This window comes from Poromitra crassiceps (assembly GCF_964638095.1).
Source record: "Poromitra crassiceps genome assembly, chromosome: 4".
NCBI lineage: Eukaryota > Metazoa > Chordata > Actinopteri > Beryciformes > Melamphaidae > Poromitra > Poromitra crassiceps.
The window spans coordinates 56,632,953-56,657,952 of NC_139626.1; the positions used below are offsets into that span (position 1 = coordinate 56,632,953).

The 25,000-nt window shown below is 43.0% G+C and overlaps 2 protein-coding genes across 2 annotated transcripts in view; both read right to left on the reverse strand.

Annotated features, from left to right (window-relative positions):
• The window catches only part of LOC310775857 (uncharacterized protein), a gene marked incomplete at its 5' end in the record, with an annotated part of 198,040 nt that overhangs the window by 60,040 nt on the left and 113,000 nt on the right, over window positions 1-25,000 (reverse strand). The window lies entirely within an intron of this gene.
• Window positions 1-25,000, reverse strand: part of LOC310774923 (uncharacterized protein) — a gene marked incomplete at its 3' end in the record, with an annotated part of 77,315 nt that overhangs the window by 28,982 nt on the left and 23,333 nt on the right. The window contains exons 2-3 of the mRNA XM_083635016.1: window positions 21,821-21,903; window positions 5,070-5,426 (exon numbers count right to left, since the gene is read on the reverse strand). Of these exons, the coding sequence (XP_083491142.1) occupies window positions 5,070-5,426; window positions 21,821-21,875 (412 nt within the window). The 5' untranslated portion in view covers window positions 21,876-21,903. The remainder of the gene's footprint in view (window positions 1-5,069; window positions 5,427-21,820; window positions 21,904-25,000) is intronic.

Here is a 25,000-nt window from a genome sequence, read left to right on the forward strand (position 1 = left end):
ATGACGATGAAGATGAAGGCTATCAATTGTTTTCGTTCATTCCAGTCCGTTGTACAATACTAGGCATGTTCAAAACTGCCTGTACCTCTTGTGTGTACTAAGTAGGGGAGAGTGGGGTGAGTTGTGCCACTTTTTACTTGAGGTGTCTTTAAAGTGAGGGCATGACAGTAATGCCTCCAACTACAATATGTAAATATATTTCAGGATGTTGTGCACCACTGGGAACACTCCCTTTGGATCTTAAATAAACTGTTAAAAAAATATGGCTATTCCTAAAAAAGTGGTCTCTTGGCACAACTTGCCCCCGGTGCGGGGTAAGTTGTGCCTTTGGAGAGAATACGTTGGGGTAAATTGTGCCATTGATTACTGAAGTAAAACAGAACATTTTCATCTCATATACTGTAATGCTATATCAAAGCAAGACAAAATAAAGATAACACTAAAGTCCAGTGTACTATAACCGGGTTAAACAAGGCTAAACGGTAGCAGCAGTTGACCTACATATTTAACATTTTCAGAAATAAAAATTATGTTCAAAATGAACAAAATCAACTATCACAGAGCCAGGCTACACTTGCCAATTCTGCAATATTCTTCAACAAGGTCTATTTAAACATTTAAGAACTAAATTAAATAAAATTTCACTAAATCAACTGCAACTGCACTGGCACAACTTAACCCAGGCTTTTGGCACAAATCACCCCATCCCCACCATTTTAACAAACTTGTATCATATAGCTGGTTTGGAGCTAACATCATGCTAACAGTATAGCCTCATATTGTAGCTTACTAAAACACTAACACATGTGTGAAATGTTTTCAAGCTTGTCTATAATTGTTCAGACACAACAATCAATAAACCTTGATCATAAAAAATTTACTTTGAGAGGCAAAAAACAGTTTTTTGAACTTAAATGTGCTTAGCTCTTGTGCCATCTGCCTCCCTTCTTTGCAGAGTGAGTAAAATGGATGCCTCTTCAAAAATGTGTGGTCACATGACCAATTTCTTCTATGGTTTTCTAGATACAAGGGGTGGCACAACTTCCCCACTGGCACAACTCACCCCACTCTCCCCTACTATCTCACTGGTTTAAATAAGCAATTTGATACTTTCTGTTTTTGCTGAGCAACATTTCTGTTCAAAAAATCACCTGGCTCAATTATGTCAAAATTAAAATAACCGCCTGCCCCTAATTGCCGCCTGTCTTTCTTTTACCGCCCGGAGTCCAAGTTGATTTAGCATAATAAGCCTTATTGGCAGAATGATGGTATATAGACAGTGTAGGCAGTGTGGTTGCACTGAGGTAGAGGGGTCAGTGGAGAGAGCAGGCTCTCCAACAACGAAGGCCTATTGGGCTCTTGCAAATGACTGGGTTGCTGCAGGGAGGAACTGCATGAGGAGGCGGGGCCTGGCCGGAGGCTGCTGGGACATTGCTGTGTTTCTGCCGGCCGGCCCCCAGCGCAGATTCTGGCCTTCTGGGTCCGGCTAGGTCCCTGGAAGCTGTTTCCGGATGACACTTCGGCAATGATATCATCACTGCCTCACATTGCTGCCTGTGACATCATGTGAGATGTGATGCTTTGCCGATGATGTCATAGTCAAGTATGACATCATCACCGATGCCATCACAATGGGAATGTCACCATCTCCGATGACATCACAATAGGATGTGTGACATCATCGGCAGTGGCTATAATTAGTACACGCTCCAGGACCAGCAATTCAGTGTTCTGGTTTATGGCTTCGATATCCCGGATTAAGGAAGGGGACAACCAGGATGAATGGAAGAGGAATTCAAGGCAGGCTTCAGCCCAAGACAACTTAGGAGGTGCTGGTCTACACCCAGTTGGCCAGCGGGTTATGGGAGGAAGGGACCTCCATTACACTCTAGCCAGTGTGCCTGCAACAACGTGAGCTTCAAGAACTGAGCCAGGTTCATGTCTACAAGAGACCCATGTGAGTAGGCTGAACTCTACAACAGGGAGGATGTCATAGAGGACCAGAGCCCTGTAAAGTTTAGGTGGAGAGTGCTCTACAAGCTTCCTCTCCCCAAAAGGTCTGGTGATCTACAGTGGAGGGTCCTTCATGGTGCCCTGGTGACCAATAGTTTTTTTAGCACGGGTTACTCCAGGGGTGGGTAGCGAATGTCCTTTCTGTGATGCCAATGAAACTGTTGTGTTTTTCTTGGGAAATATTTTCTCAGTGTCTTTTTTTTTGTTTGAAACATTCTGTGCTCTCTCCTGTTTCTAAATATAGCTGAACCGTTTGGTTCCAACATGTAAAGCTTTTTAGAACCATTTTACAAAATGGCTATGGGAAAATAAATGGCGGATGAAAATCTCTGGTAAAATGCTGAAGCAGGAAGTGACGTTCACTTTGGCTCTCTATAAGGTGAATAGACCATTGGACTAGACGTCCCGAAATATGACACCATAGGCCAGGGCTATTCAACCAAATTGTTCAGGGGGCCACATTGTCAGAAACCTAAGGGGCCGGTGGCCGGACCGTTCCTCGAGCTATTAATGCCATTATATGTACACTTGACACAACTTGTCAAAACTTGTATTTCACTACATTGCAAAAGTAGCTTCATTTTCGTTTAAAAGCGCCTAATTTCTTTGCAACAAAAGCCGTGTTAAAGCCCCAAAAGTAAACACATATTTGAAACAAATCTAAGTATTCTACGACACGTCAGGCTAGCCATTTGAATATAATTTGGTAAATTCTTGTTTAAAACCTAGCACAGTACTGAGTATCTCATGAAAACGTATTAATATTGCATTGTTTGTGTTGAGCTACTGTACATCACAGCATTGTAACATTGTAGTGCAGCAAGAAACGAAAACTACTGTAAACATTTTAACCATATTTCTTGTTTAGAACCTAGCTATCTACATCACACATCCAGCACAGAAGTCTTGGTCCATGCATTCATTACATCTAGGATTGACTGTAATGCTGTCCTCTCCGGCCTCCCCACCAAACTGCTCAACCGACTTGAGCTCATCCAGACCTCGGCTGCTCGGATCACTACCCGCACCAAATCATCTGACCATATCACCCCCATCCTCATCCAACTTCACTGGCTCCCTGTTCCTTACAGAATTGAGTATAAAAACCTCCTGCTCACCTATAAAGCCCTCCACAATCTAGCCCGCACCTATCTTTCTGACCTCCTGCAGGAGTACACACCCTCCCGCTCCCTGCGCTCATCCTCAGCTGGTCTCCTGACCATCCCCACCTCCCGCCTCAGTACCATCGGTGCCAGGGCCTTCAGCTGCACCGCCCCCAGGCTCTGGAACTCCCTACCCCTTCACATCCACCACCAGTCTGACATCATAACAACATTCAAATCCCACCTCAAAACCCACCTGTTCAAACTGGCCTATTCACTGTCATCACTAACCCCCTCCCATACTGGTCTTTAATTTTAATGTTCTTGTTTGTCGATGGTTTTATGCAGAATGTTTTTTTATATACATTGTATGGTTTTATATGCAGAACTGTTTTACATGCACTGTAAGCCTTGGGTGTCTTGAAAGGCACCTCCAAATAAAATGTATGATTATTATTATTATTTATAATGCATCTTTCTTGATTAGCTACATCACAGCGCCATCTCCTGACAAAACATTAAGATTGCACCTTTTTGTGGCTACATCGCAGAATCTCCTGAAAAATATTTATAGTGCATCTGACTTTCACTTTAGCTACATCACATCTGAAAAAACAACCATTCAGGTGTAATAAGTAAATGAAGTTTAAAGTCGAGCTCAACCCAAAAATGACTTTTCTTTTCTTTTAGTTCAAATACCTGGGTATGCAGTGCACCTATTTAATAATGTATGCCAAAAGAAAATCACAAAAAAATAATTTCTTTAGTTTTTCACACTTTTTCACCCAATCAACCAATTTCAACCAATCATATCACGACATGCAGCTGTCAATCAAATCTTCATTTCAGGATAATTTTCTCTTCCAAATGAAGTAGAAAATGGCACCTAGTGCCTGTCATGTGGCAGAATTCCCATCCCATAAACTAACTATTAACTTGGCCAATTGTATGAAACATGAACAAAAAACAAAAACTATAATCTCTAAGAATGCAAAGAAATGTAATTGGCTCCTTAAAACACGCATTCCAGGAATATCGTATTTACAGAAATAGCGTGAATGGCGCGCGCATGAAAGCGTGGTTGTCAGGGGTCGCCCCTCGGAGATTCCAGGCGGGCGGGCAGCACCTATGCATCGGATTGTCCGCTCGCTCCACACGAAGCAGCTGGCTGCCTGGTACTCTGCGGATCCCACTCGCGTAGCATGACAATAGGCTGAATCCCACTCGATTTGGGGGTGGAACACGCCAGGATTGGCCAATGCCAAAGCCAGTCCTCAGAATTGTCAAATCAAATCATCGACACGTATATGGTCCGCCTCTCAATTCGTTTTCAGTGTCCGACGCTCGCGCTAGTGCATTCCGTTCCGGTTCACGTCGACTTTAATTGTTAAAAAAAAAAAAAAAAAAAAAAAAAACTCAACTCATCCGCCGGTTGAATAGCCCTGCCGTACGCTATTGAAAAATGCTGCACTGAACGTATGCTATTGTGTCTTTTGGAGTGCGTGCTGCATCTATATATATATAAAAGGGAGCAATCTCTGTTTACATTTTTGTCCCGGAAGTTATGTCACTCAACTGGAAGTGATGTCATCAGTGATGTCAGTGATTACTTTTGGAACGTAAATGCGTTTTTTTAAATGCGATTTTTATAAAACGCTTCAAAAGGCATAAAAGTTATTCACGTTTGTGAAGAGTATCATGCTGAACCCAAATTCGCGTTCCCACAAACTTTTGTTAACCACAGACCTTATTTTATGCATTTAAGTGAAATCCCCATTCTAAAACCCCATAGACTTTTCCACTGAAGAACCAAATGGCGGTTCTGGATAAAGCCTACAAAAATACATCTTTCCTGCGGTACTCTATTGCCCCCTCACATTTTGTAACTGCCCCCTCACATCATTGTGGAGCTGTTTGTAACTGAAGTAATACATGGTCTGATCAAAGAGTTACCTGTAACAGTCAGATTAACTCCAGGTGAAGCAGTGTAGATCCCAGCTGCATGGTTTGTTGTGAAGTTGAACTTGTACACAGCTGAGTCGCTCTCTCTCAGGTCTGTGATTCTCAGGGTGCAGTTCTTCGGATCACCACCATACTCCACACGACCTGTGTACTCTGAGTCTGTTGTCACATCCACAGGTTCACCCTCTTTAAACCACAATGTCTTCTTCACTGTGACAGGATCAGTACGGTCATCTAGGTAGGCTGGGTATGTGTAGGAGCAGAGTATGTCCACTGTTGATCCTTTGATGGCACAGATCTCAGTAGAAGTGTAATTCACTCCCCAGTCACCCTGAGCCGCCTGGACCACTGTAACACAGAGCACATCACAAACCACATCACATTCAACACTTTACAGGACAGACTTTTATCTGCAGTGGAACTGCTGCAGTAGAGCTGGACCATGACATGCAAAAATAATAATGATTATATGTGTGTATATTAGGGCTGTCAAAGTTAATGCGATAATAACGCGTTAACACAAATTCCTTTTAACGCCACTATTTTTTTAACGCGCGATTAACGCATGCACTTTCTTTGATGTTTGAGCCTTGGTCCGTCCGACCCGTAGTTTGGGAAATCAGGAAGCAGTAACGTTGATAGCAAGCAGAAACAAAGCTCCGTGAGCAGAAAAGGATGAAGAAAATGGGTATATTGGCAAGTTCAGCTTCAAATTGAGAAAGATGTCCTCCATTTTGGGTGAGAGAGAGAGAGGGAGCGCATCAGCTCTCCCCGTCTGTCTCGTCTCTCACCGTGGCAGAGAGAGTGAGAGACAGACGGAGAACGGGGGGGGGGGAGACAGAGAGGGAGAGAGAGAGGCAGAGAAAGCGAGCGAGACAGACAGACAGGGAGTGAGAAAGAGAGAGGGAGGGCGATCAGACCAGATAGAGAGACCGACGGAGAACGGGAGAGAGAGACCGAGAGAGAAAGCGAGAAAGAGAGAGGGGGAGAGAGCATGGACGCATCTTCTCCTGTCTGTGGCTCAAGAGATGTAGAGGATAGCACCAATTAACTTCACAGTACAGCCTGAGAGATCCCAGGTGAAAAAGTATTATACTTAAATTATACTTTTCACAGTATGTACTAAGTACACTTTCAGTTAGCATATGTTAATTTGGCACCCTTAAGTTATACTTAAGTGTACTTAAGTAGTCATTTAGTAGTACTTATGGACTCCTTGAGCACCTTTTAAGTGTAATTTGTATGCTTTTTTGGAACAACTTTTTATAAACTTTAAGTGTACTGAAGTACACCAGTGAAAAGCATGATTCGTGAGCATTCAAAACACACTTTCAGTACAATTGTATTATATCACCACATTCACCAGTGTGTTGAAAGTATACTTAAAAAGGCATTATAGATCAATTGATGTAGTCTACAAGTATACTTTAAATACAGTTATCATACTATTAATATTCTTCTAGCATGCCTCAGTAATATTTCAAATAAACTTCAAATGCACTTTTTGATTTTAATTAGTACATTTAAAGTGTGCTATTGTTAATAAGAAATGTATTTATAGTGAAGTTCTATCACAATTTAAGCATAATAAAGACATGTACTTAAAGTGTACTATAATTGACTAAAAGTGTATCTGAAGTGTATTCCATCATTGCTTATGCGTCAGGATAAAAGTGTATTTTAAATAGAACATTGTTATACTTTAAGTACTGTATTAAATGTTCCTGAAGTATACTCACAATACATCACTATTACACTTCACATGGTGCCATTTTAGTACACTCCAAATGTGCCGTTTTGTTCAATGACCAATTGCACTTCAATTATGAGAAAAACACATTTTATTTACATTAAAATATTATGGTAATACAAATGTATGTAAGAAATTAAAACAGTTACCAGTAGCGATGCACAATATATCAGCAATCATATGGCTATCAGCTGATGTTTGATCTTGAATATATCGGTATCAGTCCGATGAGCCGATGGCTGGAAAGCCCTTGTTGGTGGCCTATACCCCAGGAGGGGTAGTAGACATAAGTAAGTCCGATGAGCCAAATAACATAACAAAATGTTAAACCATGAAGCCACAGTCCTGAAGGCAGGCTGGTTGACAACGCAGGCTGGCTGACAACGCAGGCTGTGATCTGCTCCCATAGGCTGCTGTCCTTCTGCACCGGAGTGGAAGACCTGTCCGCCGACAAGGCTGAGGGGATGAGAAAAGAAAAGGACAAATTAATGCAAGACAAGCTTTTATAGTGAACGCAGAGGTCAAGGAACTGTAAGAGAAGAGGTAGAAATTTAACAATGTGGCTTTGTTGCCTAAACCTAACCAACGGCACTACACGGCCTCTATTAGGGCTGCACGATTTATCGTATTTTCATCGCCATCGCGATATGAAAATGCGCGATGAACACATCGCAAAAGTCACGTGTTATCGCAAAAAAAAAAAAAAAATACAGTGCACATGAACGCAACATGCAAGATACCGGCTGAATAAGTGTCCAAATGTTCATGTCATTCTGGCCAATACTCCACTTCTGTTATAACATTTCAGTCTGGAATATGGAATATCTTTCAATAATCGTTATGACTAAAAGTAATCTCATGTGTAAGAAATGACTGTTCTACATTGAAGTAAAAATGTAAATAATTAACTTGTTGGTTTTGGATTTTTTTTAGCTTCAAGAGTGCATTTTTGTTCGTATGACCCTCAACACAGGCTTTGAGAATCCCGTGCCACTTACTGATACATATGCTTAAATTAACATACTCGTATTGCAAAATGAATTTAGGCCCTCACTGTAATACTTCAGAAGTTGAATTTGAAGTTCAGCATTAATACATTTGTCATTTTTTGTCTTAGATTTACCTTTGTGTGTTATTGCAATATCAAACTACATAATTGAGAATCGATTCTAGATTCTGGAATCGAGAATCGTTGGAATCGAGAATCGATTCTGGAATCGGATCGTGACCCCAGGAATAGGAATCGGATCGGATCGTGGCTTAGCCGGATCGGAGCACCCCTACCCATTAATATTTTTTTTATAGCATTTTTTTATTTATCGCAGGTCATATCGTCATCACAATATTGAACAGTTATCGCACATCGCAGCTTTTCCTCATATTGTGCAGCCCTAGCCTCTATCTTCCCAAAAGCGCTAATTTTCCGCTCGTTTAACGCCATGCGCAATGCAAATTGGGGGCGGACACAACCGCATGACTGTGAGATAAGTGTACTGGGCATTGGCTGCCACAAGCCAAAGCAGGCGTTTCAGCGCTAAAATGTGGGATAGATGGCGTTATCCTATCGTCAGCAGCGTGCAATTACTTTGCGCTAAGAGCTATGAAAAGGACCTCTTACGCGCAAATACGCTGGGCGCTCTGCACAGAGATTACGGCTGCGCTCCGAGCGCAGAGAGGTATTTGCGGAGTGGAAAGTGGAATTACTTTTGGATATTTATATATATTTATATATATTTGGGTATTAGCAGCAGATAATTCAGTGAGGCAATCAACTATAACTCACTGAGAAACTTTTATCACATCGCAAAGAGGGAAATAAATTGAGAACACTTGTGGGACAATGGACATAGGCTATTTACCTTCATAACCCGAAGGGTCGGCACCACAGACGATCTGTCAATAAGCTCTCTCTGTCCTCGCAGGAGTGAGTACACTCTATTACGCATGGAGATAATTACAACATATTGCATGCCTCGGTGAGGCAACCTCACGCAAACAACCATTGTGAGACGGGAATCTGATTGGTTTTGATTGACGTATGCCAGCCTTGCATGCCCGGTCACGCCTGTGAATAATTCTGGTAGTTAAGACCGCCCAAATCCCGTTTGCGCGGGCATTTTGGGGGGTTACATGCTGCCACTCCGACGTTCTGCCACTCCGAAATATCGGCACTCAGAAAGGGTTCTATATTCCCCGTTTTTCACTAACCTCTCCCAGCCCCCACGCCAAACCTAACCTCCCCCCATGCCTAAACCTAACCTCCCCCCATGCCTAAACCTAACCTCCCCCAGACCCTAACCCAAAACCTAACCTCTCCCACCCCCACGCCTAAACCTAAGGTCGGCATTGCGGCTTCTAAGGTGAACGACCGCCAGTCCGAATACTGGAAGTTAACGTTCGGAGTGGCAGAGCTTCGGAAAGGCAGACAGTTACCATTTTGGGGCGCAGATGATTTTTGGCAGAATTGTTTCCGCATGCCCGCCGAGAATTGCATCCCCAACATATTTCGGGGCTGTTTTAACTTAGAAATCAGGGAGGTCACGTCTACCAGACAATTATATCACTTTGAAACAGTAAAATTTCTGTATAAATCATTACCAGTAGCTCCCGTGAGGTGGGGATGTTTTTTTTTTGCTGCTCGGTGGGGGAGGCAAGGCGGAACGCTATCGTCCGTGCCTTAATGCACGCGCAAACAGTGCGCAAAGCGCTATTTAGGGATAGCGCCTGTCAGAAGATAGAGGCCCACGTGTTTACTTTAGTTCTTAACGGCGGAGGAATGGAACTGTTAACATCGGTAGTGGGCCATGGGATCCTGACTATACGTCAAACTAGGATGAGAATGAGAACGTGCTGGGTGTGAAGAGACAGTAGTCTGCTTGCTACTGAAACACACAGGCCACATCTTCTTTCTGGACGGACAGATTTGTCACCGCAAATTAGAGGCATTTTCTATTTTATTTTTAAATGGCGTTGACATTCCAAAACAACAGAAATCTATCCTTTCTGATGGATCGGTGTGGCTGCAGTTAATTCCTTCCAGAGTCATGTTCACAGCACACAGAACACAACACAGCGTATAGCCTAATATATTTACATAATCTTTCAGTCATTTTCTATAGGATAACCACTGTGTGTGCGCGTTTCTTCCCCAGCGGCAGCATGGTCTGGGGGAGAAACGCAAAACCGAAAGGAGACCAAGATGCGTGTTGCATCTCAAATATCCAAATATTCACTGTTGACCTACCACCGAATATCCGGAGCCCAAATGTTTTTATTCGGGCCAGCCCTGGAATTAGATGACTATGAGCAGACAAATAAATGAGCATATACTGTACTTCCTGCTTAATATTTCCTCCTACTGGGTGTCCGGGTAGTGTAGCGGTAGATTCCCTGCCTACCAAGATGAGGGTCGCAGGTCCGTGCCCCCGTGTTACCACCGGCTTGGTCGGGCGTCTATACAGACACGATTGGCTGTGTTTGCGGGCGGGAAGCCAGATTAAGGGCATGAGTCCTGGTCGCTGTACGACCGCCTCCTCTGGTCAGTCAGGGCGCCTGTTCGGGGCGGAAGGGGACTGTGGGAATAGCGTGATCCTCCCACATGCTACTTCCAGCGACTGAAGCTCCCCGCTATCAGGTGAAAAGCAGCTGGCAAATGTGATCGACAGAGGGGGTGGAGCAGCGAGAGCGGCAGCAGAGGGAAATTGGCCAAGTACAATTGGGGGAAATGAGAAAAAATAATAATATAAAAAGGGATAACCCACCTACTGATGTTGACGAGTCCGTTAGTGGCGTGTGCTTTCCGTTGAGGCTGAGTGAGGTCAGTCAGACTGAGGATGATCTGATGTTCAGTGAAGATGAGGTTGGAGCAAACACACCAGAGGGCACATCTAGAAACACACACCCACACCAACAATTACTCCCAACAGCTTTTAGAAGCACCTGAAGAGTATGGCAACTGTATCACATTTGAAATATTCCATGATTAAGATAAGACATGGGGAGCTGTGCAAATAAAAACAGACATCCAGAGCAGGACTCTACCTTAGTCTCTTCCTATTTCAGCCCTACTTGGGGAAAGTCTGCTGAGAGTGGGCAGGATGCTCTACACAGGGCAGCGCTGAGCAGCGGCTGGATGGCTGGTATCCCAGCAGAGGGTGGGTGGCTGGTACAGGCCCTTGACAGGTGACACGACCGCTCTGGGAATCACAAACAGGAACATATTATATATACTGTATTCCAACCACATGCAAGCACCAGGTCCCTCAGCTTTAAAAAAAAAAAAAAATACAGTTGTACTGTCATACCTCTGGGCAGCTGTATCTGTTGTCGATGGAGTGATGTCGAGTTTCTACGAGGAGTAGATGGGTAGTGAAGATGCAGCGCACACAGAGCAGCCTCTGGACACACTGCCTTAAGCTGGACAACAAAGTCAGATAAGATTGCAGTGAGAAAACTTCATTTTCTATCTGTAGTACTCATGAGTGTAATTTTTTTTCAGCATCTTCTGGAGAATCTCTTTTTGTGGATTTTTCTCACATTTTCTCCCCAAATGTACTTGGCCAATTCCCCATTATAACGGTCGTTGCGCGGGTCAGAGGGGTTTCACCAGCAGGACGTAGCGCATGGGAGGATCATGCCATTCCCCCCAGTGCCCATTCCCCGAAACAGGTGGCCCGGCCAACCAGATGAGGCGCTGGTGCAGCGACCAGGACTCATACCCTACCGGCTTCCCACCCGCAGACACGGCCAATCTTTAGGAATGTCTGACCAAGCCAGAGGTACCTCTGGCAGGAGTTGAACCTGGGACTCCGCGGTGGTAGGCAAGTGCTTTTACCTCTACACCAGTGGTTCCCACCCACCGGGCCCCGGTCCATAAAGCATTTGCTGCCACGCCGCGGGGAAGCTAATATGATTCTGCAGGGAGAAAGAGAGTGAGATAGCTCTCTCTACACACACACTTGCATTAAGAGAGGGTCCATGAAATTGAGAGTTTACAGTCTATTATTTCACTTGTAATTCACTATTCCAGTGTGTCAGAATTTTACATACACTAAGAAGCTGACTGTCCCCTAGCCCCATAACGTGACGCTGCTACTGTACTCCGATAATATTCTCGTACAGCAGTCATCGTCACACAGCGTTCGAATCCTCAATAGGTGGAAAACGCTGTTAAAAAAGCTCTCCTACCCGTATCCCACCTCCGATTGCAGATCCGAAGATATGATAGTCCGCCTAGTGAAGCCAGTAATTTAGCCGGCGCTGTTAAAATGATACTGCTTGCGTGAAACAACCGTTTAGAAGCAGTCTTTGTACAGCCTGCGCTGAATTTACAGCAGGGTGTGTTTGATCTCACTATCTTGGTGCACCGCTTGCACATGGCGAGCAAACAACACATGCAGTCACACGGAGACGGCGGCTGTCAGTGATCAACGCAAATCCAGCGCACCTGGGAAGCAAAACATGTCATGAAATAGGTTCCTGTCGGCTTCTCCTGTCCTCAATACGGCACAGGCTGTGCAAAGACTGCTTCTAAACGGGTGTTTCATGCAAGCAGTATCATTTTAACAGCGCCGGTTAAATTACTGGCTTCACTAGGCGGACTATCATATCTTCGGATCTGCAATCGGAGGTCGGATACGGGTAGGAGAGCTTTTTTAACAGCGTTTTCAGCGGGGACCGCCTTCCATTCCGAAAAACCATCGTTCCGACACACCCCCACTCAGAAACCCCCCCACTCCGAAATTGAAATAGATTTAACCCCCCCCCTCCGAAATTGATTTTCAAGTCCATATTTCTCCGAGTTTCCTGCATTCCTGCAGCTTGAAATAAATGTTTCAACTCATTGTTTTTTTTTATTATATGTCACTGTCTACATATAATTTCGCTATAGCAGTAAACACGAGCCTGCTGCATTCAGATAGATACAGGAATGTGAATGTTGGATACATCCTAAAATCAGCTGTGGATCACAGACATGTTTGCACTCTGTGTTGTTCAGAATCGTGCGAGCCGCTGCTCAGGGACTGGGCACAGCTGTCCTGCTTGCTTTCTCCCCCACTCCGCAAAGAAATAGGCTACACCTTGACAACGCACACTCTAGTTAACCGCATATCGGGCCCGGAGCTGTGTTTTTATTTTTGGCACACAGACTTTCCACTCTGCTGGTCTAAATAGCCTACCAGGTGTGGTCTTGCGCATTCCTGGCTCGCAGTTTTCTGCAGGTGCACAGAGATATCTCTCTACAATCACTAAACATTGTTAATTTATGTTGTCTTGCCATACAGTTTGTTAAATTTGTCAAATGCGTAATCCGAGAGCGCAAGGATCTGTTCCACAGCAGCATATTCAACTGATTATTTTTACGCCGACAGGATCTAATCATAAATGATGTTTTCTACACATCTAAAGGTGAGCTGTTACACACGCCCACATTCATACCCTGACAAGTGTTTGAAAAAAATTAATTGTAACTTTGAGTCAAATGCTCACAGTTGAATAAGGTTCATTGAGTCATATTAGCAAGATGTGGACGTTCTTATTTGTGAATGCCAGTCGGGTTGAATTGATTTTGTTTTATGAAAATCGGAGGAAATTTAGCTTCCCCATTCCCGATGGTCTAGCGCCGCCTATGCATATTTTCAATAAAAAACAATGAGTTGCAGTGTTTGATGCAGGAAACTCTGAGAAATATGGACTTGAAAATCAATTTCGGAGTGGGGGGGTTTCGAAATGGAGGGGATGTCCCCATTCGGAATAGGGGTGCCTTTAAAAAAAATGGGAAAACCCCTCCATTACGAAGAATGGAGGTCGATCTTCGGAGTGGGGGGGGGTTTGAAAAGGCAGGGTGTAACCGTTTTCTACCTAGTGAGGATTCAAACGCTGTGTGACGATGACTGCTGTACGAGAATATTATCGGAGTACAGTAGCAGTGTCACATTATGGGGCTAACTGTCCCCATGTCCTCACTGCCTACTGCCCAGGTGGGTGTTCATCAAAAAGGAGTTTCTGTGTGGAATTTGCAGTTCTCACTCTGCTCCCCGGGGGATGAATCCCCTGCAATATATATATAAGAAAATAATATCTGTTCTGTGATAAACCATGACAAAATAGACAGGTTACCATGACCATTTACTATTTTAGGGTGTGTGAGGAAGAACAGTAACCTTATTCCTCTTACCTTCTGTCGTTGCCTTTCATGATCACCCCTTCAAGACAGACAAAATCCTCCCGACATGACTGCCTACCAATGTGAACAGGAGAGAGTTGTAACTAGCATCGAGTTAGCAGCTAACGTTATACAGTACTTGATTGTCTCTGGCTGCTAGCTAGCTAAGCAGACTCCCCACACTAACGTCAGCTAGCATTGTTTTGTAGCATACTGTTCACCCTTTGAGTAAATGTAATTCACAAATAAGTCTAAAACGATTCAACTGTTGCCGTAACATTAACGTTACATCAGTCTCACAGACTAACCTAGCGTTAACTAACGCTGGTAACGTTGTGTAAAGCAGTCTATACAGAGAATAAGCGCTAACGCAAGCTAATAGAAAAACGCACATAATGTTGCGTTTCGGGGTACACCAAAATACTTTGGTACCGTCTGCTTATACAAGACATACAGTTTTAAATACATGATAAGCAACTAGTTTTGTCAATATTACCGTATCCCGGGCGGCAGGACGCCCGCTCGAATTTCAAACGAAACATGTTGGCTGGCCCTGATCACTTCCGGAAGTACCTTCTTCTTCTTCTTCTGATATTTAATGGCGGTTGGCAAACAGCATTTTGTGCAATACCGCCACCTTCTGAATTTTAGCAGTTACACAATATTATTCACAGTGTGGGAAAAACAAAAACGATGTCCACCCAAAGTGCTCAAAAACATAATAGTGTCTTCTTCTTCTTCTTCTTCTTCTTCTTCTTCTTCTTCTTCTTCTTCTTCTTTGCGTTTATAGGCAGAACCGGGAGTACCTCGCTTTCATGTCTTAAAAAAAAATTGTATGGGCTATTAATAACTTCACTACTTATTTTATTGTTTACCCTTGTTTTATTTGCTTAGTGGTATCTATTTTATCTGAGAACTGAATACAGTAGGCTACATGGAGCTGATACTTGAATTTGATCACTGAGTCTGAGACACATGATTGTGTTTGTGCAGGGCAGGCTAATTTTGATCTTACTGATCTTATTTGAAGAGCTGAATATTTCAGACAAATAGGGATCAGTGCTGAGAGAGAGAAAAAGTAAATTTTAAGATCCTAAATGTCAATGTCACCTTGCTACCTTCTCACACGGATAGACAGACAGGCAGGCGGACGGACGGACGGACGGACGGAGACAGACAGACAGACAGACAGACAGACAGACACACAGACACACAGACACACAGACATGTTATTTTAATGTGAGCCAGCTAGCTTTACAAACATTCTCAGAATTAGTGTTTGGGAAGTATAATTAGTTACTTATTATTGATTATTCATTTAAAAAGTAATACAATTACTTTACTTATTACTTGGTTTCAAAAGTACTTGTTACGTCAACAATCAGCCAAACGTCATACATTTTATTTATTTGCCTATATAGGACAAAAACAAATCATGATCTGGCAACACTAGTCTTGCAAAGCCAGACCTATCTCCACTTTTCATTTCAACACTATGCCAGCGCTGGAGAAAGTAATGCAGTAACTTGAAATTACTTGGATTACTAACTGTAATATAATTACTTTTTACTTCAATGTACGAAATAAAAAAATAAATGATTTTGGAGCAACTTTTGTCCCCACTGTCTAAAAACTATAGGGTCACACTTTAAAAAATAGTAATTAGTGCATAAAGGGCTAGATAAAAAGTAAAATGACTGAATAAAGACATACTCAAAAAAGTACAAGTACACAAAAAGCTAATCAATTACACTCATTTGAGTACTAGTAATTAGTTTCCTTCCATCTTGTATTATGACTGTAAGTATTTACAACTTATCCTACTTAAAGTACAGCTAAAATGAACTAACATTTAAGTGCACTCTTTATAAGTGTACTTAAATACACTTATAATGAAGTGGAATTAAAGTACACTACAATAAATCATACTAGTTGTGTATTAAGAAGGACTTTAACAAAAGTGTACTTTTCACAAGTACACTATGTTACCACTAGAAGTGCTTGCACTTTAGTATACTTTTTTGAAGTACACTGAAATACAGCTTAAAATGAACTTATATTAAAGTTCACTCTTTGCAAGTACACTTAAATACACTTATAAATAATTCAATTTAAAGTGTACTACAATAAAGCATACTAATAGTGTCTTACAATGGACTTGAAAATAAGTGTACTTTTCATAAGTATACTAAATGACCACTTTACGTAGTTGCAATTTAGTATACTTTTTAAAAGTACACTAAAATACAGCTTAGAATGAGCTTATATTAAAGTGTACTATTTGCAATTACACTTAAATACACTTATAAATAATTCCACTTAAAGTGTATGAGAATAAGGTATACTAATAGTGTATTACAATGGACTTGAAAATAAGTGTACTTTTCATAAGTATACTAAATTACCACTTTACGTAGTTGCAAATTAGTATATTTTTTAAAAGTACACTAAAATACAGCTTAGAATGAACTTATATTAAAGTGCACTTTTTTAAAGTACACTTAAATGCACGTGTAAATAATAGCAATTAAAGTGTACTATGATAAAGTATACTAATACTTTATTAAAATTGACTTAAAAATAAGTATACTTTTTATAAGTACACTATGGGCCCTATTCTCCCACAGGCCATCGGCGCTATTACGGGCCTTAACCGCAAAAAAACGTCCCTAGCGCCTGTTTCGGGAAAATAGCAATAGGCTTTAGGCTGCCAAATGCGCTTTAGGCCGAATGGGCGTGGCGGAGTCCCTGAATGCGCCAAAGTGGGCGTGTCGGCGCTAAATACCGGCATACTCTTATCTTCCGACCTGCCGTTAATTTAGCGCCTTGCGCCTTTGAAAAGCAGGCCTATTCAATGGGCCAGTCCGTCCCCTCTCTCCTCTGTCACCCTTCTCTGTGTCACTCTCTCCCTCTCTCCTACTGACAGGAGCAGGCATTGGTGTGCGTTTACCAGTTTATTGTGAAATAAATCCTTCCGCGTTGAGTTACTGTCACAAGCCTGTGTGACAACGCTTCCAGCCTGGGTAAAACAACTCCGTCCGTACCGCTTTGAGGCTGCAGGCAGTCTGACAGGCACAATACGACTGTCTCTCTCTGACTGCCTGTGAATGCCCCAGCATGCAATTGGGTACTAAATTTCGCTACTAAATAGCAACCAAATGAGGCGAAATAGATATAAAAGGTCGATCTAAAATAATGTGTAATGGTAACACAGCCTGCAATTGTAGAACATTTCAATATTGGACCAAATAAATCATCGAAATTAAAACACCACCCTAAGTGAAACATATATGTCCTCCTGGGGCTATATATACCCCTTGTCGAGTTAACGTGATTTAGAGAAGTAACAGCGGAACGCGCTTCTAATGGCATCTGCTATACTGTGATGTCCCTCCAATAACTTGGCCCTATTTCACATTTAGTTTTACAATAAAAACACATTTATGCAATGACTTGACATAATGTAGGGTATATTTATGTGCATCATCCTTCCTGCAGCAGGCGAGAGAAAATGATATCTTTCTGGACAAACTTTCACCAATCTAATAGGCTATATTTTTCTAGCTGATGCATAGAACATTATTTTCACTTTGATCTTGCTATAGTGTAGCGTATTTACATGCTTGCAGTATTGAAACTGCAGTTAGATTGGTTTGAGAAGCATAATAATATGGAATAATAGCCTATAATGCAGACAGACAGGCTGGATGAAGGGAGGGGGGGGGGCAGAGCGTTTGGCTTTCGTCTGGTTTTGCGGGATCACTGGAATTGGAGCTAAAAAGGCAAGCGTGCGATTCGTTTATTGCACTTATCCAATGAGCATGACGGTGCATAATTTTACGCCTAAAAGGCGTGGTTGTAATGCTTTGGGCTGCATCTAGCGCCAGCACGACGATATCAAGTGCGCCTTTCCACGCCCACTGCTTTGATCTGCGCCTGCCGCTCGGCCTAGAAACTGCGCCGATGCAACGATAGGGGCCTATATGACCACTTTAAGTATTTACAATTTCGTATACTATTTTAAAAGTATACTTAGGTACAATTTATAATACACTTGCAAGAAAGTACGCTTTTTAAAAGTAAACTAAAATACCACTTTAAGTATTGGAAAAATGAGTATATTTATTTTTAGTACATTTAAATTGACCTTAATGGCATCTTTTCTGAAGTACACTTTATAAAAGTACATGTTAAATATACTTTATATTAAGCACAAAAAGTAAAAGTATAATTATAATAACTTTTGTATACTTAAATTATATTTCAAATATACAAAAGTATACTACTTTTTCACCTGGGATGTGTATTCCCAGTAACTAGTAGCAATAATAACAATATTACCAATGGCCAAATACTTACCCATACTAATGATAATAGCTACCCATATTAATACAACAGTGCATCTTTGCACAAAGCTCTCAGGTTTAAGGTAGCCTACCTCGGTTTAAGGTAGATTTAGAACAGATTAAAAAATATTGATTAATTTGCGATTAATCGTGATTAACTATGGACAATCATGCGATTAAATATTTTAATCGATTGACAGCCCTAGTGTATATACACACACGCGCCCACGCGTGCATGCACACACACACACACACACACACACACACACACACACACACACACACACACACACACACACACACACACACACACACACACACATATATATATATACAGTGTTGCCAGATGGCAAATGTTGAATTATCGTACCAGAGGGTCAAAATTATCGTTTTTGGAGTGAAATTATCGTACGCCCCCTCCCCAGCGCTATGTCGGGGGGGGGCTGCGGCTGATCACAGGCTACTTTTTGGACTTGGCATGATTTTTCAACACTGTGATCTCAGCCTGCGTTGCAACAACAACAAAACACCCTGCACGTATTGGCTGCAAATATGTTGTTTGAAGAGATGATTGTATAAACAGATAGAGTGATAGACGAAGGATTCGTCTAAGTGTCACAAAATGATGAAATTATCGTACATTTGGGGGATTTTGGGATTATTGAAAGTACATCGTACAGAGGTTGAAATTATCGTACAAATACGATAATTATCGTACGTCTGGCAACGCTGTATATATATATATATATATATATATATATACAGTATATATATTATGGCTGTCAGCGTTAACGCGTTAATCGCGCGTTAACTCAAATTCCTTTTAACGCCATGCACTATTTTTTTTTAACGCGGAATTAACGCATGCACTTGATAGCAAGCAGAAACAAAGCTCCGTGAGCAGAAAAGGAGGAAGAAAATGGGTATATTGCCAACTTCAGCTTCAAATTGAGAAAGATGTCCTGCATTCAGCATTCAGCTCTCCCCGTCTGTCTCGTCTTTCCCCGTGGCAGAGAGTGAGAGAAAGACGGAGAACGGGGGGGGGGGGGGGGGGGGGGGGACAGAGAGGGAGAGAGAGAGGCAGAGAAAGCGAGCGAGCGAGACAGACAGGCAGTAAAGAGAGAGGGAGAGAGACCGAGAGAGAAAGAGAGAGGGGGGAGAGAGCATGCACGCAGCTTCTCCTGTCTGTGGCTCGAGAGATGTAGAGGATAGCACCAATTAACTTCACAGTGCAGCCTGAGAGATGTGTATTCCCAGTAACTAGTAGCAATAATAACAATATTACCAATGGCCAAATACCTACCCATACTAATGATAGCTACTACCCATATTAATACAACAGTGCATCTTTGCACAAAGCTCTCAGGTTTAAGGTAGTCTACCTCGGTTTAAGGTAGATTTAGAACAGATTAAAAAAATGTGATTAATTTGCGATTAATCGTGATTAACTATGGACAATCATGCGATTAATATGTATACATAAATCATATACATAAATCCATTGTGACATTATCTCAGTGATGTCACAAAAAAGAAGTGGGAGTCTGCCTTCAAACCCCCATCTTCAGCCATGGACAGCTGAATGTTGCCAGCTCCAGGACATGTGATTCAGCATCCCTGAAGTATGCCATGAAGGAGCACCCAGGGCGAGGCCATGCAGCGGCCGACCTGCGTATGCGAGCTGCAGGGCCAGCTGGGCGAGCTGCAGGGCGGGCAAGCCTAGGAATCGAGCGCGTAGCGCGCGAGATCCCTAGTCATATAAAAGTAGCAATGTTTATCTGTTTTCTGTTTCAATTTTGTCCCACTGATGATGTCATCAGTGATGTCATAAGAGGGCACACACACACGAGGAGGCATTGTGACATCAGTGATAATGTCATCAGTGATGTCATAAGTCATAAGACTGATGATGTCATCAGTCATGTCATAAGGATTCACACACACACACACAGAAGCTGGGTTTCCATCCAAATGTATCGCAACTTTTAATGGAATTTTCAGAAAGTCGGCAAAAGAAAATGCTAAATAATGCGCGTTTCCATCCACTGCTATTTTGCGAATTATAGCTGTCAATCACCTCGTGTTTGAGGCTGTCTGAGCTGCTGATCAGCTGCTAGACCCGATATACAGCTCTGTTAAACACATTTAACGTTATTCATTTAAAGTTTCTTGATGATCTAGACAAAGGTACCATAACGCCATTTCTGGATTCAGGTGCGACTCGGCATTGTCGGCAAGTATAACGTTATAATCCACGGAGCAGATAGAGTCGCCTTAAATTTAGTATCCCAGTCTTCTTCTGTTTACCACGGCGGGTATTGTGCTGCGTATTTAAAATGATTTACCATGTGTAGCCCTATTGTGTGTAGGCTACACGGCATGTCATGTTTTGCAGTGATCAAGGCAAACTGCGTGGTTTTTAAATGGAGACAACAGAATATTGCTTCATCTGTTTCCACTGCACGTTTCGCATTTTCCTTTTATCGATACACCCGACTTTTCCGCCTCCCTCAAGCGTGAAAACGTTTTTGCGATATTTGGAGGTTTTTGCGAATTAGGCAGCGTTTCCACTCCACAAATTGAAATTTCGCATAAAAGCAGGTGGATGGAAACCCGACTACACACACACGCACGCACGCACGCACGCACGCACGCACACACACACACACACACACACACACACACACACACACACACACACACACACACCCCACACTGATGATCTCAGCAGTCATGTCATAAGACTGATGATGCCATTAGTGAGGTCATAAGGGGGCTCACACACACACACCCTTGCGCATGTAAACTTTAAGGGCAATTATAGCTGCTGCGCAGCAATGGGTCGTGGCCGGGCACTTAGAGAGATGCTCACGTAATTTTTTGCAAGTCCAAGTCAAGTCTCAAGTCTTTGAGCTATAGTCCAATCTGCTGCATGCAATCCAGTCTGCTTAGAACACTGCCATTAACGACAGGGCTGGGGCAGAAGTAAGGCAGAAGCGGAGAGAGAGAGTTTACCATGAGCCATGTTGATATGGTGGTGTGACACCGCACTGAACGTAGGTGATACCATCTCGCCTCGGATTTTTTTTAACACTCTTTGTACAAAGACGGCTATAACTTCCGCTGTGTTGATCTGATCCGAAAAAGGAAGACATGGTTCGACGCGCAAGATACAGGCGATTAATTTGGTATGTAGCATGAACAACATTGTTGAGAATTAACCACGTAATTCACCACGTTAATGACGGATGAACAGCAAAACATCTGAAACGTAACGCCGGCGTTACGTGCAATTCAAGACCTTCAGACCTTGTTTGAGAAAATTACTTTCTGCTATGTTTGAAAGATATTGATGAACGCTAGGCAATGATCTTTTTGAACAGCTGGCATAACTACAGTAAAGCTTATTCCACTGTTCCACTTATTGAAAATGGTTGTGGATTAGAGCAGCAAAATGTGTAAAGTGTAAATGATACAATACCTGACACAGACTGAAGGAAGAGCAGACATCCACTGGCTGCTGCTGTGAAACTCATAGCTGGTCCTCTCCTCTCTCTGTCCAGGCTGCAGAGACATTCAAACACATCAGCAGGAAGATCATGCATAACATGAGAAGTCTATCAGTTAGTCACATCAAAAACACACGTCCTATTTCCATATCTTCCAATCATGGTCATTAGAGATTGGCGATAGGTGATTAAATCGCTGTTTAGTAGAGTAGTGGGAGGAGCAACATCACAGCATACAAAATGACAACATGGAGAACAGTGACCGTGAGGTAATATTAGTCCCAAAGAAAAACACAAAATCTCCTATTTGGGAGTATTTTGGGTTTTACCCAGATGGCAACGGTGAGCCTAAAGATACCACACAGCCTAAGATAAGCAAGAAATGTGTGCCAGGGAAGGAAGTGCAGAGGACAAATTTATTTGCACACGTGGGAGTTTATCATCCCTCCGAGGCTGCCAAACTCCCCAAAGCCGGTAGTACTGCCAGCAGCAGCAGCAGCACTACAGATGGTGATAGTGAATCAAAGCCTCAAAGCCGGTAGCGCTGCCAGCAGCAGCACCACAGATGGTGATAGTGAATCAAAGCCTCAAAGCCAGTAGCGCTGCCAGCAGCAGCAGCACCACAGATGGCGATAGTGAATCAAAGCCTCAAAGCCAGTAGCGCTGCCAGCAGCAGCAGCACTACAGATGGTGATAGTGAATCAAAGCCTCAAAGCCGGTAGCGCTGCCAGCAGCAGCAGCACCACAGATGGCGATAGTGAATCAAAGCCGGTAGCGCTGCCAGCAGCAGCAGCACTACAGATGGTGATAGTGAATCAAAGCCTCAAAGCCGGTAGCGCTGCCAGCAGCAGCAGCACCACAGATGGCGATAGTGAATCAAAGCCGGTAGCGCTGCCAGCAGCAGCAGCACTACAGATGGTGATAGTGAATCAAAGCCTCAAAGCCGGTAGCGCTGCCAGCAGCAGCAGCACCACAGATGGCGATAGTGAATCAAAGCCGGTAGCGCTGCCAGCAGCAGCAGCACTACAGATGGTGATAGTGAATCAAAGCCTCAAAGCCGGTAGCGCTGCCAGCAGCAGCAGCACCACAGATGGCGATAGTGAATCAAAGCCGGTAGCGCTGCCAGCAGCAGTAGCACCACAGATGGTGATAGTGAATCAAAGCCTCAAAGCCGGTAGCGCTGCCAGCAGCAGCAGCAGCACCACAGATGGTGATAGTGAATCAAAGCCTCAAAGCCAGTAGCGCTGCCAGCAGCAGCAGCACTACAGATGGTGATAGTGAATCAAAGCCTCAAAGCCGGTAGCGCTGCCAGCAGCAGCAGCACCACAGATGGCGATAGTGAATCAAAGCCGGTAGCGCTGCCAGCAGCAGTAGCACCACAGATGATGATACTGCCAGCAGCAGCAGCAGCACAGATGGTGATAGTGAATCAAAGCCGGTAGTACTGCCAGCAGCAACAACACCACAGATGATAGCCAATAAAGCCACCTGGCCAGCCCAGGACAATTGCAGCTTTTGCTAAAGCCTCCAAATACAAGCAAACCAGCACGAGATAGTACGTCCAGTGTACTGCGGCTGTTGCAAGATATCACATGAAGGAGTCGGTCCCATTTCAAACCGTCAAGAAGGAAGCTTTCAAAAGATGCTTGCTACAGTACGAGCCTCCTAGCAGACAATATGTGTCAGACACCGCCATCCCAAAACTCTACAGCTGAGAATGGAAATTGCCAGTGAAGATGTTGACTTCATTGCTGACTAAAGGATGTGGTACAGAGGATGCGGTTGTCACGCTGGCACATGTCATCACTAAACACTTGGATAAATCTAACAATAATTATGCAAGGACACTTTTCTTGGATTACTCATCAGCTTTCAATACAATACAGCCAGACATTTTGATATTAAAGATGGTACAGCTGGAACTGAATCCATATTTAATCCACTGGTATGCCTCTTTTCTTACCAACAGGACACAAATGGTGAAAGTGAACCGAACCCTCTCATCAGCAATAACTACTAATGTTGGTGCTCCCCAGGGCAGCGTAAGCTCAGCTTTTCTTTTCACTTTCTACACCGACGACTGTCGCACTGTGGAATGTTTATCTGAGTGTCGTACCACACCAGATCAATATATTCTAAAGTATTCTGATGATACAGTTTTGATCTCTCTGCTTGATAGCTCTAGCGACCCTGGACTGCACCAACATAGAGTAAATAAGGTGGTGGAGTGGAGTGATAACAACGCTCTCTTAATCAATGCAAAAAAGACAGCAGAGATTGTTTTTGGGTCTCCACCTGACACACACAGCTCCTCTGTTACTATCCATAACGAACAGATCAAGCAGGTATGCTCCTTCACATACCTAGGAGTAACAATAGACCACCTGCTGTCATGGAAAGACCACGTAGACTCTCTGTGTAAAAAAACGAAGCAAAGACTATACTTTCTTCGCCGATTAAGATCTTTTGGTGCTAGTAAACAGATTCTTCTATTATTTTTTACCTCAGTTATTATGAGTGTTTTACAGTACTGCAGTACCACCTGGTATGGATGCCTGTCTGTTACCTTAAAATCACAACTACTTAGACAGATGAATATTTGTTCAAAAATTGTAGGTAAACCACTGCATAGTCTATTTGAGTCTACATATGTCAACAGTGTATTGAGGTTAGCCAGAAATATTGCCTCAAACACTAATCATGTGTTACATGAAGAATATGAACTCCTGCCCTCTGGCAGGAGATACCTAAATTCCAACTTTCAAGAAGGTCAGACTAAGAAAGTCCTTTATACATCAGTCGATCCTGAGGCTTAATCAAGAACATGGCCGAGGGTCAGTGGAGCAGTGACCAATGCTCTCTGTGTGCTGTATGTGTGTATGTATCTTTGTATTTTTTGGTTTTGTTCTCTTTGTCATGTGTTTGTGCATGGGACTGCCGCTGTTTTGCAAGACAAATTTCAGTGTGAACTGACAATAAAGTATATCGTATCGTATCGTACCGGACATGTGGTCGAGCATTAACATGTCTCCCTCCCTATTATGTCCATAACAGCTCACTATGTCTCTAATGACGGGACATTAAAATCAAGATGCCCCGCCCTTGAGACAACTTTCGTCCCGGGGAGCCACACCGCTCTGGTGCTTGCTACA